The sequence below is a fragment of the Microcaecilia unicolor genome, chromosome 9, assembly GCF_901765095.1.
Source record: "Microcaecilia unicolor chromosome 9, aMicUni1.1, whole genome shotgun sequence".
NCBI classification, from domain to species: Eukaryota; Metazoa; Chordata; class Amphibia; order Gymnophiona; family Siphonopidae; genus Microcaecilia; species Microcaecilia unicolor.
Window position 1 is genome coordinate 28,739,291 of NC_044039.1, and position 17,370 is coordinate 28,756,660.

Sequence of the window (17,370 nt, forward strand, 5' to 3'; positions counted from 1 at the left end):
AAAAGCAAATTGATCAAACAATTCTTCCGGTTTGTCAGATTTTACTCTCGGTAGAATGATGCTAGCTCTGATTGATCTGAGGGGCAGAACCTGGCTTGAAATATTGACAGAGGCAGGTAGGTGGCATTTTTATAGAATAGCCAGTTTAATTAGGCATGAGTAAATCCTGACTGAAACTGGGGTTTTTTTTGGTTTCAGCAAAAACTGAAACTGTGGCTGAAACTAAAATTACCTCCAAAACTAGCTGCCTTGTTTTGAGCCAAACTAAAACCAAAACTACCCAGAAACAGTCCCATGTTCCCACCCTCCAAGAGTGCCCCAATATATAGTTAGCACCCTTGCTCCCAACTACTGGACCCCCCCCCCCAACGTGCCTTCACTCTAGCCACCCACCCATAGCCCCCCCACCCAGAGCTTACCTTAAAATCCCTGGTGGTTTAAGGGTGTAATCAGGGCAGGAGCAATCCCCAGTTGTGCCTGCCATTGCTGGCTGTTCTCTCAAAATGGCTACCATGACCTCTAACAAGACTGGAGTAAGAGGTCACGGTAGCCATTTTGAAAGTGGAATTGGCATGGACAGGAGTAACTGTAGGGGCCGGGGGGGGGGGGGGGGGGGGGGGCGAGGGTCTGGGAGCCAGTGTGTTTTGGCCAAAGCCAAAAAAATGGTCTAAAACTTTGAAGTACATTTTTTGGCATGGCTGACAATGGATAATGGGACAGTTTCAGTGGTGAAACTGAAATTCAGTTGCCCTCTAGGCATGAGCTTTCAAGGACCAGATTCTACTTTGTCAGATGCATGATGTGAAGCTCAGGAGATGTGTAGATATACATGAAGATGCCTGAGGGAGGGATTGGGATTCAAAGTATGGAAAAGTGCAGGGCAGGGTGTGGGCACCTAGCTTAGGATTCAAATCTGGACCTTCCCTATAGCAGTGCATACCATTTAGCCATTGAATTGGCCCCATCTGAAGCAGTTATTACACTGGAACTGAACTAGAGCAAAATTTTCACTTCATTCTTCAAAACGGAGGCTATCAGGTTAAAATATGAAATTTCTTCTGAATAAGAGTAGACTTGTGACACTTACAGGTCCAGTCATTATACACACGGCATGCTCATGACAGCCACCACTCTGCCCATCAACACAAGGGTCTACAGCCATGCATACATAGCCATCCCCTTTATATCCCTTTTGGCAGGTGCAAGTCACTTTTACACCAAGCTGAGTACATTTTGAAGTTACTGCACAACCACCATTGTTGTCCTTGCAAAGATCTACAACTGAAAAATAGAAAATTAAGTGTAAACCTTTGGAAGTTCTTCATAAACTTCAACCATTGTTTATAAGTATATTGTAATAATTTAGGGAATTGATGCCTTTTCGTAAAATCAACACTTTGCTATATTTTCACACCCAGAACAAGCCATGATTCTCATTGTAAAATCTACCTACAAAAATTTGCTTAAGGATTTCCTTCCTTGTCTAAATAAATTGATCGGCAGAAGCTAGACAAGTTGCCCAAGGCATTATGACGGGTAGAACTGAACATTGATCTTCAGGTCTTATTGTTAACGTAATACCTTGTTATGCAAAATCTGCAAGAATGTGGAAAGGACACTCAAATAGGAAATTAGACAGCCAGATTGGGACATTTGATGTTGCGATGGTATTTTAGAACAGGATCTGCCGACATTGAGCCAATTTTACAATACTTGGAGAACTGGATGTTTATGCGCTTGGTTACATGTAGCATGAGCATCCATTAAAAAAAATAAACCTCTAAAATATCAACGGGTCACAATGGGTACTTATAGCAACAGAAACCTTTATGTGGCTGAACATAAACATTTGTCTTAGCCATTTTAGAAACAGAGGCTGATATTCAGACCACGGGAGTTAGCCAGGCTAACTCCTGTGGTCAGCGCTAAAACTGGATATTCATTGCCGGGCTGTTTCCGGTGACTGGCATTGATTATCCACTTTACTTTTGGCCAGTTTGACTTTGACAGGCCAAGGCGATATCCAGCACTGACCAGTCAAAGTCAAACCAGCCACCAATAGGACTGCCTTGCACACAGCCAAATATGGCCAAAAATCAGCGGATAGCCAGTTATATTGCCTGATATAACTGGCTATCCGCTGGCAGTACTCAGCGGGACATAGGTGGCCATATCCCGCTGAATATCGGCAGATAGCTGGCTATCTGGCATTTAACCTGCTAGATGCCGATCTTGGCCGGTTAAGTGCCTTTGAATATCGGGGAGAAGAACTTTTATTTTTCTTAGAACATAAGAGTAGCCATACTGAGTCAGACCAATGGTCCATCTCGCCCAGTATCCTGTTTCCAAACAGTGGCCAAGCCAGGTCACAAGTACCTGGCAGAAACCCAAATCGTGGCAACATTCCATGCTACCAATCCAGGTCAAGCAGTTGCTTCCCCATGTCTGTCTCAATAGCAGACTATGGACTTTTCCTCCAAGAACTTGTCCAAACCCTTTTAAAACCCAGATATGCTAACCACTGTTACTACATCCTCCGGCAAAGAGTTCCAGAGCTTAACTATTTGTTGAGTGAAAAAATAATTCCCCCTATTTGTTTTAAAAGTATTTCCATGTAACTTCCTCGAGTGTCTCCTAGTCTTTGTACTTTTGGAACGAGTAAAAAAAACGATTTACTTCTTCTCGTTCTACACCACTCAGGATTTTGTAGACCTCAATCATATCTCCCCTCATCCATCTCTTTTCCAAGCTGAAGAGCCCTAACCTCTTTAGCCTTTCCTCAAATGAGAAGAGTTCCATCCCCTTTATCATTTTGGTCACTCTTCTTTGAACCTTTTCTAATTCTGCTATATCTTTTTTGAGACATGGCAACCAGAACTATCATAGAGCCTGGTATTCCTTGGGGGGGGGGGGGGGAAGCGAGGGAACGGGGGATGGGACATCAAGCATTGGGGAGTTAAGGGGGTGACCTGTCGTAATCTCTGTAGTGTTGCTCAATAGGAGCTCTTTTCTGGAACCTGGACTTCCCAGGTAGTAGGTGTACATCCCAAATTCCCCTTCTGAAATGGGAACTCAAAACACGCCCAGACCATGCTACCTTGCCATTTGCGTGTTTTTCAGCTTTAGACATGCACATCCTCACCCTGTAAAATTGGAATATAGACGTTTATGCAAGAAAAATGTTTAAGTGGCAGTTTATGAGTGTCTAAATAAGCGTCTTTAGTGAACTAAATTTACCTGTACATGTTATTCCATCTCCTTCATATCGTTTCTTACATTCGCAGACATTCCCTTTCTTACAAATAGCATTTTCAGAACAAGCAGGAGAGCAAACAGGTGGTAAATCTGTGAAGAATGGAAACACAGATGGCAAATCATGCTTCAACTCTAACACAGAGGTTCTTAACTCTGGTCCTCAAGTGCCGCAAAAGATTGGTTATTCAGGGTAAACAAGTCTTTGGCTTACTTTATGCAAATATATCTCATGAAAATTTTACTACTAATATTTCTAAAGCACTCCTTCTCTGTGCATATCCAGCAGACAGCCAAGACCTGTGGCTTCTTCCTCTATAACATCAGCAAAATTCGCCCTTTCCTCTCTGAGCACACCACCCGAACTCTCGTTCACTCTCTCATTACCTCTCGCCTTGACTACTGCAACCTACTGGCCTCCCACTTAACCATCTATCCCCCCTTCAATCCGTTCAAAACTCTGCTGCGCGTCTTATCTTCCGCCTGGACCGATATGCTCATATCACCCCTCTCCTCAAGTCACTTCACTGGCTTCCGATCAGATACCGCATACAGTTCAAGCTTCTCTTACTAACCTACAAATGCACTCAATCTGCAGCCCCTCATTACCTCTCTACCCTCATCTCCCCTTACGCCCCTACCCGAAACCTCCGCTCACAGGACAAATCCCTCCTCTCAGTGCCCTTCTCCACCACCGCCAACTCCAGGATCCGCCCTTTCTGCCTTGCCTCACGCTATGCTTGGAATAAACTTCCTGAGCCCATACACCAAGCCCCCTCCCTGCCCATCTTCAAATGCTTACTCAAAGCTCACCTCTTCAATGTCGCTTTCGGCACCTAACCATTATACCCCTATTCAAGAAATCTAGACTGCCCCAAATTGATTGATTGCACATTTTTTGTCCTTTAGATTATAAGCTCCTTTGAGCAGGGACTGTCCTTCTTTGTGAAATTGTACAGCGCTGCGTAACCCTAGTAGTGCTTTAGAAATGTTAAGTAGTAGTAGTAGTATTGGATGTACCCAGTGCTATGTAGATGCACAGGGTGTTTCCAATAGGCAAACTAAATGGTTGCCTAGAATGTCGAGATTCTGGGGACAGTAAAAGGCAGTGAGCAAGTATTTTAAATATCTGCCCTCCCAAGTGGCTTGGCCCCCATGGCAGGCAGGAAATAGGCTCCTTACTAGTGCAGCTTCCTCTGCAGCACAGGTTCAGTCTCCTGATATGAGCAGCGAATCCTGCGGCTCATACTGCGAGACTGGCTCCGTGCACTGAGGAAACTTACATACTATTCAACACCCTTCCTCCTGCTGGCCACAGAAGCCAAGCTGCAGTGGAGTCTGGTGTAAGGCCTCCAAGGGAGGGATGAATGGTAACCCTAACCTGCTTGCTACCCCCAGAACCTTGGAGATATTAAAGACCCCTTCTTCCTGTCCAGCTGCTTGTAGATAGGTTGTAACAGGTGGGGGATGGGGGTAGGGTGTAAGACCAAAGATTTGTCTCAGGTTCCTGATATCCTTCCACTGGTTCTGCACACACAGGACATAGATCTGTTTATGGCCCTCGCTGAGAGCCCCGACCATGACATATAAATAATTACTAGGGGTAGGCAGTCAGAAATTTTTCAGTTCATGCCACTTCCTGTGTCATTTAGGGGAATTTCCATTTTGTATGGGGATTCACCCCCCCCCCCCACCTTCCCATTTGTCACCAGAGAGATGACGAAATGAAAATTTTCTAGCCATCTTCATGTGGCCCTTCACTCACTGCCCTCCGTGATCCAAGGCCCCCGTTCTGCTCCCCTCCTGTTGCAGCCTCTTCTGAACTCCTCGCCTTGCCGGACCCCAACCCCCATTCTCTGTAGGCCTGTACAGCCCAGGTCTAGGGGCCAGATGCACTAAACTTAACAAGCCATTAACGAGCAAGTAGTATGCACTAAAGGTTTCTCCGAGCCATTTTCCGATGACGGTAGCAGCTAACGAAAATGGAATGCAGATGAGCAAATTGTATAGAAACCCTATTGTAATGAGATGCACTACCGTTTTCCGATTGCCATAACGCTGGAAAATCTAACGAGAGGTCTGTACCTCTCGTTGGGGCTGCGCGGGATTGAAAAACTTCTATAAAAGTAAACGTGTTGTGATTGGCTCAGAGACTTCCAGGTCTCTCAGCTGAGTGAAGCACATCCAAAAAGGACGTTTTTATTATTACGGGGGGGGGGGGGGGGGGGGGGGGATGATGGCCAAAAAGGACATCTTTTTTGATGGGCGTCCTCAACTGCACTCTCCTTAGGATCGGAGCCTTCTTGCAGCACGCCGTGGAGGAGGTGAGCAGCGCGGCGTCTTCCTTTCAGGCGGCACAGGGAGGCGTATTTGGCATGCGCAGAGCAGCCAGAATAACGCTTGGCTGCTCTGCGCATGCTCGACCGTCCAACTGGCTGACTGTTTACCGATGGAACAGAGAATGCAAGTGAGCTACAACGAGCAGCTCATTTGCATTCCCTTTCCTTAATGCATGCCCGTTCCTTATCGATTCGCTAAGGGAATCGGTAAGGGAAGGGCTCTAACGATTTTTTAGTGCATCTAGCCCTAGGTCGGCACAGGGGGAGGAAGCGGCCTGATGTGCAGCCATTCGCTTCCTCTTCCTCTTGCCATGCAGTCTCTGTGGGGGGAGGGGGAGAGAGACTGAGGCCAGTAGCTATTACTGGTGCCTTCATTTAATTCTGCACAGCACTTTGTTGAGCTGTGGAATTTTGCACAAATTCTATGTTGCACAGTTGTGCAGGAGTTATTTACGCAGTTTGTAAGTTAGGTGCACCATTACAGAACAGCACTTGAGGGTCCCGCTGGCAGGGCCGGTCTTAGGCAGAGGCGACCAAGGTGGCCGCATAGGGCCCCGCGCCTAAGGGGGCCCCGCTCTGCCTCTGCTCTGACCTCCGCTCGCCTCAGATGACCGTCCGCATCATTCATGATGATCCCGTGGCTCGGCCACTCCACTTCTGGGGAGGGGGTTTCATGATAGCATTGTGCTTATTATTTCAATCAGTTTTTTTGTACAAGTTTAGCTTCATTTGTCTTTATTTGAAATTTCATAAATAAAAAAAATTTCTAAAAATGGAATAATCTTATGAATGGGGTGGAGCTAGGGTGGGGGCGGAGCTAGGGCGGGGCTAGGATGAGGCCCCACCAAATTGGTCTGCACAGGGCCCCGCACTTGCTAAGACCAGCCCTGCCCGCTGGCACTTTTGTGGGAAAGCATGCACTTATGTACCTCAGTGCTAGTATTCTAGATATTTACGAGCACAAGGGGCGTGCAAGAGTGGGCGCTTAGTTTGTAGACTTGCCTTTCGCACATGTGTGTCCAATATCTGATGACAATTCCTTGGATAGTGCTGAGGTGCAATGAGGGTATTTCACTTAGCTATAAACTCACTACTCAGACTGAATATTAAACATCCTATATAATAATACTCATCTCCAATGTTCTGAGCCTGGCTGCCTGTGTCTGTAACTTTGGGCTCCGACGCCCCAGCTGACGTCACTGGACACATTATGCAGAAAACTCAGGGGACGTGATCAAGTTGGAATCTGTTTGTGTGCGTGCGTCAGACGTCAGACGCACGAGCACAAACTGATTCCAACTTGGTCACGTCATTCCTCTACGTCGCACGGCCAAGAAGAGGAGACTTCGGCTGGCGGGGGTTGTGGTCCCTCGCCAGCACAGGTACGTGACGGCGGCGGGGGAGGTTTGGAGGCGGGAAGGGAGGCTCAAGAGGGTCGTGACAGGGGGGTCCAGGGGTCAGGAACTCTGAGGGGGGGGGTCTGGAAATCAGAGGGAAGGGGGTCTACAAATCGGAAGGCAGGGTGGTGGGCTCTACAAATCAAGAGGGAGAGAGGGAGGTGGGGTCTGGAATTCAGATGGAGGGAGGGGGGTCTGGAACTGGGGGGGGGGGGGGAGGAAAACCTTGCTAGCGCCCCTTTTTATTTGTGCCTGAAACGGGCCTTTTCTACTAGTCACAAATAAAAAAGTCACCCCTTGCAGAGGTAAAAATAGAGTTATTAATATACTTTCATAATGGACACATACTAGCCTGTGTATAAGCACAAGGAATTTGAGGGAGGGGAAGGGAAAGGAGGGAGTTATTTATTAGATATCCACATATATCTTCTATTTTGAGTTGTTTGTAGCTGGTTTCATTTTGTTTACTTGAAATTGAAAAAAAAAGTAATAAAAATTGAAGTAAAATGGTTTTGGGTCTGACTTTGCTGTGGGTAAAAAGAAACCTCTGTAGAATTTTCAAATGAATGTTTGGGCTGGCTTAGTGGCTCAGTGGTAGTGGGTTTTTTTTTTTTTGGAAGGTCCCTGGGTTAATCCTCCAGTTGGGTCCTCTGCTTCTTGGGCCAGCTAGGGATCTGTCAAAGGCAGCTTACATGGCTTCTGGTGACACCTATGAGCCAAATTTTGGGACTATGATTGCACAGCCCCAGCTGAAGGAATGTTACTGTGCTGACTAGACTAAGGGGTCCTTTTACTAAGGCGCACCAAAAAATGGCCTGCGCTGGTGTAGGCGCATGTATTGGACGCGTGCAGGTTCATTTTTCAGCGCTCTGGCAAAAAAGGCCTTTTTTTGCCGAAAATGGATGTGCGGCAAAATAAAAACCAGTGCACGTCCATTTTGGGCCTCAGACCTTACTGCCACCCATTGACTTAGCGGTGAGGTTTCACACGTTAACCGGGCAGTAATCGTCTGTGCGCATACCAGGGGTGTAGCCAGACTTCAGTGGGAGGGGGGCCAGAACCCGAGGTGAGGGAGCACATTTTAGCCCCCCCCCCCGGCGCCCCTCCCGTTTCGACCCTGTTCAAACTTCTTCTACTAACCTATAAATGTACTCACTCTGCTGCTCTCCAGTATCTCTCCACACTCGTCCTCCCCTACACCCCTTCCCGTGCACTCCGCTCCATGGATAAATCCTTCTTATCTGTTCCCTTCTCCACTACTGCCAACTCCAGACTTCGCGCCTTCTGTCTCGCTGCACCCTACGCCTGGAATAAAATTCCTGAGCCCCTACGTCTTGCCCCATTCTTGGCCACCTTTAAATCTAGACTGAAAGCCCACCTCTTTGACATTGCTTTTGACTTGTAACCACTTGTAACCACTCGCCTCCACCTACTCTCCTCTCTTCCTTCCCGTTCACATTAATTGATTTGATTACTTTATTTTTTGTCTATTAGATTGTAAGCTCTTTGAGCAGGGACTGTCTTTCTTCTATGTTTGTGCAGCGCTGCGTACGCCTTGTAGCACTATAGAAATGCTAAATAGTAGTAGTAGTAGTAGACCCCCCTTCCCGCTGCTGCCAACCCTCCCCGAGTCCCCCGCCACCACTGCCACCATCGGCTACCTGTGCTGGCGGGGGTCCCAAACCCCCGCCAGCCGAAGTCCTCCTCAGCCAGTCTCCGGGCCGGCGTGTTGCTGCAGCTGATGTGGAAGCCTAGGATTCTGTTTCTGTGTGAGTCGTCCTGACGTTCAACGTGCAGGATGTCAGGACGACTCACACAGAAGAAACAGAATCCTAGGCTTCCACATCAGCTGCAGCAACGCGCCGGCCCAGAGACCGGCTGAAGAGGACTTCGGCTGGCGGGGGTTCAGGACCCCCGCCAACACAGGTAGCCGATGGTGGCAGCGGGGCAGGGTTAGCGGCAGCAGGAAGGGGGGGTCGAAAGGGTCAGCGGGGGCCAGGGCCAAATCTGGGGGGATCAGGCCCCCATGGCCCCATGTAGCTATGCCCCTGGCGCATACACTGCCAATTACTGCCCAGTTAGCGCCACACAGTAGAAAATAGAAATGATTTTCTGCCACGCATTTTGGACTCTCATCAAAATTAAAATTACTGCGGTAGCCAGGCGGTAGTTCTAATTTGATGCATGTTGTACGCGCATAGACACCTACGCATCTTAGTAAAAGGGCCCCTAAGTATGGTGGCTGCATCACTCCCCTCACTCCCCCTCCTCCATCCCCAGATCTGGCATTTGCCCCTCCACCCACCGCCTGAGGGGCTAGTGCAAGCAGTGGATGTACATCGCTGTTGCCGCCAGCGAAGGTGCTGCAGTTGAGCAGGGAAGGGGGTTTCAGAGAGGAGGGAGTGGAGGAGAAAGAGAGATGTAGGACAAAAGGGGGAGAGGGGAGTTTTGGAAAGCCCACCGTTCTTAACTCTGGGCCCACTCAAAATAACAGATCTGGCTGCGCCCCTAAGAAGACATAAAATAGAAAGATTCTGGGTAGTTGCAAATGGAGGGTCATGGCACCAGGATTCTAGCACTGGTTACCATTAAGACTACAACCTTAAAGGCGCAGAATAAATCTGCTGAGAGAGAAAAAAAAAAGCCAAAAGAATTCAAAAGGAAAGGAAAAGATGAGTTCTATATGCATGTTAAATATTCATTAGCTTTATAAAGTGGCTATCTTTGCTAGAGCTGTACTGAATATGAATAATGAAAAATATTATTTGGCCGAATAGAGCTTTAACATAAATAATAAAAGAAGCAACCTGAAATCAGAGATCAAAGGGTCGATATTTAGCCGGTGGGATGTAGCCCGCATAAATGCCACTGCCAGTGCTGATCCCAGATATTCAATGCCAAACTGTTTCTGGTGACTGGCACTGAATATCCACTTTTTTTGTCTGGCGCTTAACTTAATTAATAGTGGACAAAGATAGGACTATTTATGCAGTATGATTTGCCTGCTAAATATAGCTGTTCACTGCTAAATATCGCCAGTTATCGTGCGATATAGCTGGTTAACTTTTCGGCAAAGATCGCAAATATTCAGCAGAAATAACCGGTTATCTTGCACTGAATATTCATGGTTAGGTGCTGAAATGCTATTTAACCGGTCAGTGGTCATTTCTGGTTGGTTAAATATGTTTGAATGTTGGGGGTGGGTGGGGGGGGGGGGGGGAAGTGTTTATTTCAGTAAGATTTAGCATAGTAGAGCACCGGATTCATATTTGAGTTTAAATCACTATTCGGTTGAGTACGATCTGTGCATGAGTAGTTTGGTGCTTTTCCTTTAAGTCATGCTAGTTTTTAACAGTTTCAATGACCAGGGGCATAGCCAGGCAACAGATTTTGGGTGGGCCTAAGCAAGAAGTGGGTGGGTACTAAGTGTTCTCCCCTCCTCCCCCACTACCACCCAAAAAATATCTCAGCTGGCTGGAGGAGGAGTGGCCTAGTGGTTAGAGTGGTGGACTTTGGTCCTGGGGAACTGGGTTCGATTCCCACTGCAGGCACAGGCAGCTCCTTGTGACTCTGGGCAAGTCACTTAACCCTCCGTTGCCCCAGGTACAAATAAGTACCTGTATATACTATGTAAACCCCACAGAAAGGCAGCATATCAAGTCCCAGTTCCCTTTCCCTATTTCAGATTCTACATGGAATGTTGCTACTATTGGAGATTCTACATGAAATGTTAATGTTGCTATTCCAGTAGCAACATTCCATGTAGAAGCCTGCGCGGCTGCAAGGGCAGGCTTCTATATGGAATGTTGCTAGTGGAGGAGTGGCCTAGTGGTTAGTGTGGTGGACTTGGTCCTGGGGAACTGGGTTCAATTCCCACTGCAGGCACGGGCAGCTCCTTGTGACTCTGGGCAAGTCACTTAACCCTCCATTGCCCCAGGTACAAATAAGTACCTAAGCCACATTGAGCCTGCCATGAGTGGGAAAGCACGGGATACAAATAAAACAAACAAAAAACACTCCTTTCCATCTTAGCAGTCTACAGCAGGCATGCACTGAAAACTGTGCAAGTGCCAGTATCATGAACAGTAGCATTTTCATTACCATTAGGGGGAAGTCTTCAGCTGGCGGAGCTTGGGATCCCTACAAGCTACCGCTAAACGTGTGCTACTGTTGGGTGGGCCTGAGCCCTAAGTGGGTGGGCCCTGGCCCACCTGTGGCCATGCCACTGTCAATGACACTTTGATAAATCCCTTTATTTTTGCTAAATTCCACAACATATGAACCTCTTAGTCCTTTCAGCCAATCTAGCACTCTTCTGAAGGTTTTAGTTACATACATTTGAAGGATGTTGCAATACTGTTTCGTTTGTTGTCATTTTCATGCAAAAAAAAAAAAAAAGCCAGAACCTAATTTTGTTTCACAGAGTCTTCCAGTCCATCCAGTTTCACAGGTGCAGTCTCCTGAGCCAGTGGAGCCTTCATCGCATTGTCCATTCGTGGTGCATTCACAGGCTACAAGACAAGACAGGTTATTTCGTTAAAGAAATTTAACAACAAGAAATTGCGTTTCTTTCTTCTTCTGTCCCTTGCGGAAACAGGAAATGAGGGCAGGACCAGAGCTGAGAGAGAGAGAAGGGAAAAGTGCAGTAAGGGCAGATCCTTCACGCTTTTTACTGCTGCTGCCGGCTGCCGTAACCCCGATGAGGTAAGTCAAGATGACTTTTAAAATTCGGAGGGAGAGGGCCTGGAACTTGGAGGGAGGGAGGGAGGGAGGGACGATGACCCTGGAACTCGGAGGGGGGGGGGGGGGGACCCTGGAACCCGGAGGGAGGGAACGAACTTCCGGTGGGTGAAATATTGGGGGTGCTCGAGTTGGCACCTATGGCTATCATAGATAATTGCATTGTGTATCTCACAGTAGTATTCTCTCTGCCACTCATGTTTTCTCAGGCAAGCAACATACTGAGAAAGGTTGTTGCAGGGCTGGCCTAACAGTATCAGGTGCCCTAGGGAAACCTTCAGCAGTGCATTCCTTCTATGTGGGGTGCCTCAAGGCAATCTGCTGCCTGAGGTAAGGGATGAAATGGTGCCACTCTCAAAGGCACCCAAATGGGAGAAACCCTTCACTCAGAACACTGGCCAGGCAGTTGCCCCAAGGAAAAAAAACAACTTATATTTCTGGGCTATATAATAAAGAAATGAAAACTTTGTAATCACTGGTTATACTCCGGAAAAATTGTTGCAATTCAAATATCTAGTCTAGGACTCTAATATACAAAAATATTGACTGCTGACCCTGCATGCTGGACCATCATGGTGTTAACTGTAAACTAGAGAATGACACGGGGACAAGGTCTGTCCCCGCCCCATCCCCGTGGGTTCTGTCTCCGTCCCTACCCTGTTCCCGCAGTTTCTGTCTCCGTCCCCACAGGCCCTGTCCCCATTCCCGCCCCGTCCCCGTGGGCTCTGTTCTCATCTGCAGAAGCCTTGAACACTTATGATTTTATATTTAAATCTTTTTATTAAAGTAAAAAAAGGAACAATATGCTGTGCAACTGTTGTGTATAAATTACAAACAGAAAACAATAATAACAATGAGCAGCTATAATAACCCTCCTTCCCACCACCACCCTCTACCCTTCCAACCCCAACAATAGGTGATTTCTATTACACCAAGGAATCCTAATTCACACTGTTAAAATGTCCAGGGGTATAAATACAACTTGTTCTAAATGCCCTAGAGGGGAAAAGTATGCCCGATGAAGGACTGTTATGGTTTTATCTCAGGAGTCAATCTAACTCTCCCACAGTCCTTCCTGGAATAGAAGTTGTCTTCTTAGAAGATGTGCTGGTAGAAGGATGTACAGGATCTCCCATGCAAATTTTGCTAGTTGTGGCCAGTATGTTTGCTTGTTTTTCCAAAAAATCAAAATATCTTTGTAGGCATCACTCAAACATAAATAACAGTCCAGTTCATTAATAGGCTTCAAAGTAGAAAATGACACGGGGACAAAGTTTGTCCCCGTCCCTGTGGGATCTGTCCCCATCCCTGCCCCATCCCAGTGGGATCTATCTCCGCCCCGTGCATGTGAGTTCTGTTCCCGGCCCCATCCCCGCGGTTACTGCGGTTACCCGTCCCCGTGTCATTCTCTACTATAAACATATGGAGTGGAGGAGTGGCCTAGTGGTTAGGGTGGTGGGCTTTGGTCCTGGGGAACTGAGGAACTGAGTTCAATTCCCGGCCCAGGCAGCTCCTTGTGACTTTGGGCAAGTCACTTAACCCTCCATTGCCTGCCGCATTGAGCCTGCCATGAGTGGGAAAAAGTGCGGGGTACAAATAAAAAAAATATATGTATTCTACAACTGTCTGCCTCACCCAACTATAGATATAGAGTAGAACTAAGACAGGTTCCCATAAAATTCAACATATAGAAAAAAAAAGGCTGATTCTGGAGTCATCTCAGTAACAGCAACATAGACCCTTTCCAATACGAGGCATTTTATGAAGTAATACGAAACCCTGTAAATGTCACTCAGGACTAGAACTCACATAACAAGAAGCCTACCCAGACAAGGATAGCACTGTAAATATTGCAATGACTTCTAGAGCACCAAAAAACCCACTGGAAAAACTAAACAACTAAGCAGAAGCTCCACACTAACATAATATTTGGCCTAGGTCACACATGCAGAACACAGATAGACCCGCACCAAGTACGGAATAAATTACTACATACTAAGAAATATGGAGCCCAAAATTAAACCGACATCCCAAGAAGCCACACAAAATATAAATATAGCAGATGTAAAATCCCAAAACTGACATATTCCAATCACTAAATTGAAAATAAAATTCTTTTTTCTATCTTTGTTGTCTGGCTATTTTATTTTTTTTAATTGTTTCACTCCCAGGCTGTGGTTTGTGGTTCTGCATTTCTTTTGTTTCTTCTCAACTCTGTTCCCAGGGTCTCCTGTTTATTTGCCATTTCTTTTTCCTTCTCCTTTTTTCATTTCCTCTCATACATGTATTTCTCACACTAATCTTTCACTTTTAATTTTTTTTCCCATTTCATTTTCTACTTCTTTAGGGGGTCCTTTTACTAAGGTGCGCTGAAAAATGGGCTGAGGTAGTGTAGGCATGTGTTATGGACGCATGCAGATCCATTTTTCAGTGCACCTGTAAAAAAAGGTCTTTTTAAATTTTTTTGCCATAAATGGACGTGTGAGAAAATAAAAATTGGCGCACGTCCATTTTGGGTCTGAGACCTTACCGCCAGCCATTGACTTAGCGGTAAGATCTCTCATGGTAACTGTGAGATTTTCGCCGCGCTCTATGTAATAAAATAAATACTTTCTGGCATGTGTAGTGGACGCACGTCAAAAATGAAATCACCGCACAGGCCACGTGGTAGCCAGGCGGTAACTCCTAATTGACCTGCGTTGGGCGCACATAGGCGCCTATGCGGCATAGTAAAAGGTCCCCTAGATTTTACCCCTCCTTTTCACCATTCAGTCCTCAATTTCCCTCTTTTCTTTATTGCATCCAGCTACAGCTTTCCATCTCCCTCACTTCAGCTGTTCCATTTGTCTATTTCTCTCGCTCCTTCCCTAGCTTCTCACTAACTCTCCTCCACATGAGCAGAGTTGAGCTTGCAGGGGCATGGGTCTTTGGGAGACTGTTGAAAGACCTCAACTCATTTTCCTTCCTTTCCCTTTTAGTCCCTATTGAATGTATCCTTGTATTTGTATTGTTTTTCTTTTACATATAGTAACATAGTAGATGACGGCAGAAAAAGACCTGCACGGTTCATCCAGTCTGCCCAACAAGATAAACTCACATGTGCTACTTTTTGTGTATACCTTACCTTGATTTGTACCTGTCCTTTTCCGGGCACAGACTGTAAAAGTCTGCCCAGCACTATCCCTTCCTCCAAACCACCAGTCCCGCCTCCCACCACCGGCTCTGGCACAGACCGTATAAGTCTGCCCAGCACTATCCCCGCCTCCCAACCACCAACCCCGCCTCCCACCACTGGCTCTGGCACAGACCGTATAAGTCTGCCCAGCACTATCCCCGCCTCCCAACCACCAACCCCGCCTCCCACCACCGGCTCTGGCACAGACCGTATAAGTCTGCCCAGCACTATCTCCGCCTCCCAACCACCAGCCCCGGCACAGACCGTATAAGTCTGCCCAGCACTAGTCCCGCCTCCCAACCACCAGCCCCGCCTCCCACCACCGGCTCTGGCACAGACCGTATAAGTCTGCCCAGCACCATTGTTTTTCTTTTAACCCTTTTTTGTCTGTCTTCCATATTAAGGTAACTATATTGATGCTTTGTTAACCACCTTGATATGTCTCTGGTAGGTGAGAGATAAAATATGAATAAACAACAACAAAACAAGCACTATTTCATCCTATCCACAGCTCTTCCAGGTCTTGTATTATAGACTGGATAGTCTATTTGCTTTTGTTTAAACAATAATAGGACCATATGTTAATATGTTGCCTTGTAAGTTAGGCTAGTGAAATGGTTAAGTCCTGCGACTTAGCCAGCTTTGCGGTAGGCACTTATTGCAAATATTCAGTGGGAGATAATATTTCCCGCTAAATATTTGCGGTTAGCCACAAAAATGTTATTTAACCTGTCAGAGGGTGGGGTAGGAGTGCTAGGGGGTGTGTTGCACAGGGCACATTTGTGGCTCAGGACACTCCTGAAGAGTGTGGATTGTTTTCTCAATGCCCCCCCCCCCAGTGATAATGGTCCTGACCTGGATCCACCAACCGAAATGTATATATTCTAAGAAAGTAACGCTCCTAGGGCTGATCCAGCCAAAAACTCTTGTTTTAAAAGGCAGTTATTTTCTGTTCTTTGGCTGCTGGAGAGGTAGCACATCCAGCGACCTCAATTAGGTGTTAACTAAGGTGTGGGGAAGTAGAATATTTGCATAGGTTGCTGAGTTAGCTTCAAAGAGCCTGTTTAAAAAAAGGCCCCTTAGATTCAAAACTATATAAAAAGGAAAGGTCCCACTGAACTTTCTTTCTGAGAAGTTCCGAGAGAACAGGACATTTCTCTGGTAAGTGTACACTATTTTGCTTTGGGAACTTAAAGATTGGGATTTAAAGGAGGAATTGTAGGTTAGTGATAGGCAAAATAAAAATATAAAAAACCAAATTTTATCAACTAATCTCCATAGTCTTTCCCCCTTAGTTTTAAAAACTTTGTACCACAGCATTAACAGATAGACTCTAGCAGGCATACTAGGACTAGGGGGCATGCGATGAAGCTACAATGTAGTAAATTTAAAATGAACAGGAAAAACTTTTTCTTCACTCAATGTGTAATTAAACTCTGGAATTCGTTGCTAAAGAATGTGGTAAAGGCGGCTAGCTTAGCGGAGTTTAAAAAAGGTTTGGATGACTTCCTAAAGAAAAAGTCCAGAGACCATTATTAAATGGACTTGGGGAAAATCCACTATTTCTGGGATAGGCAGTATAGAATATTTTGTACTTTTTTGGGATTTTGCCAGGTATTTGTGACCTGGATTGGCCACTGTTTGAAATGGGATACTGGTCTTTCCTAGTATGGCAATACTTATGTACTTATGTTTGTACTTATGTACATAAATATTCATTGGCTCTGAACAAAACCGAGCTTCTCATTTTCCCCCCCAAACCCACCTCCCCGCTCCCCCCGTTTTCTATTTCTGTTGATGGCTCTCTCATTCTCCCTGTCTCCTCAGCTCAAAACCTTGGGGTCATCTTTGACTCTTCTCTCTCCTTCTCTGCTCATATCCAGCAGACCGCCAAAACCTGTCGTTTCTTTCTTTACAACATCCGTAAAATCCGCCCCTTTCTTTCCGAGCACTCTACCAAAACCCTCATCCACACCCTTGTCACCTCTCGTTTAGACTACTGCAATCTGCTTCTTGCTGGCCTCCCACTTAGTCACCTCTCCCCTCCAGTCGGTTCAAAACTCTGCTGCCCGTCTCATCTTCCGCCAGGGTCGCTTTACTCATACTACCCCTCTCCTCAAGACCCTTCACTGGCTCCCTATCCGTTTTCGCATCCTGTTCAAACTTCTTCTACTAACCTATAAATGTATTCACTCTGCTGCTCCCCAGTATCTCTCCACACTCGTCCTTCCCTACACCCCTTCCCGTGCACTCCGCTCCATGGATAAATCCTTCTTATCTGTTCCCTTCTCCACTACTGCCAACTCCAGACTTCGCGCCTTCTGTCTCGCTGCACCCTACGCCTGGAATAAACTTCCTGAGCCCCTACGTCTTGCCCCATCCTTGGCCACCTTTAAATCTAGACTGAAAGCCCACCTCTTTAACATTGCTTTTGACTCGTAACCACTTGTAACCACTCGCCTCCACC

The 17,370-nt window shown here is 46.4% G+C and overlaps 1 protein-coding gene across 1 annotated transcript in view; it reads right to left on the reverse strand.

Annotated features, from left to right (window-relative positions):
* The window catches only part of STAB2 (stabilin 2), a 270,647-nt gene that overhangs the window by 39,098 nt on the left and 214,179 nt on the right, over positions 1-17,370 (reverse strand). Inside the window, exons 57-59 of the mRNA XM_030214413.1 lie at positions 11,395-11,499; positions 3,238-3,345; positions 1,088-1,281 (exon numbers count right to left, since the gene is read on the reverse strand). Coding sequence (XP_030070273.1) covers positions 1,088-1,281; positions 3,238-3,345; positions 11,395-11,499 — 407 coding nt within the window. The remainder of the gene's footprint in view (positions 1-1,087; positions 1,282-3,237; positions 3,346-11,394; positions 11,500-17,370) is intronic.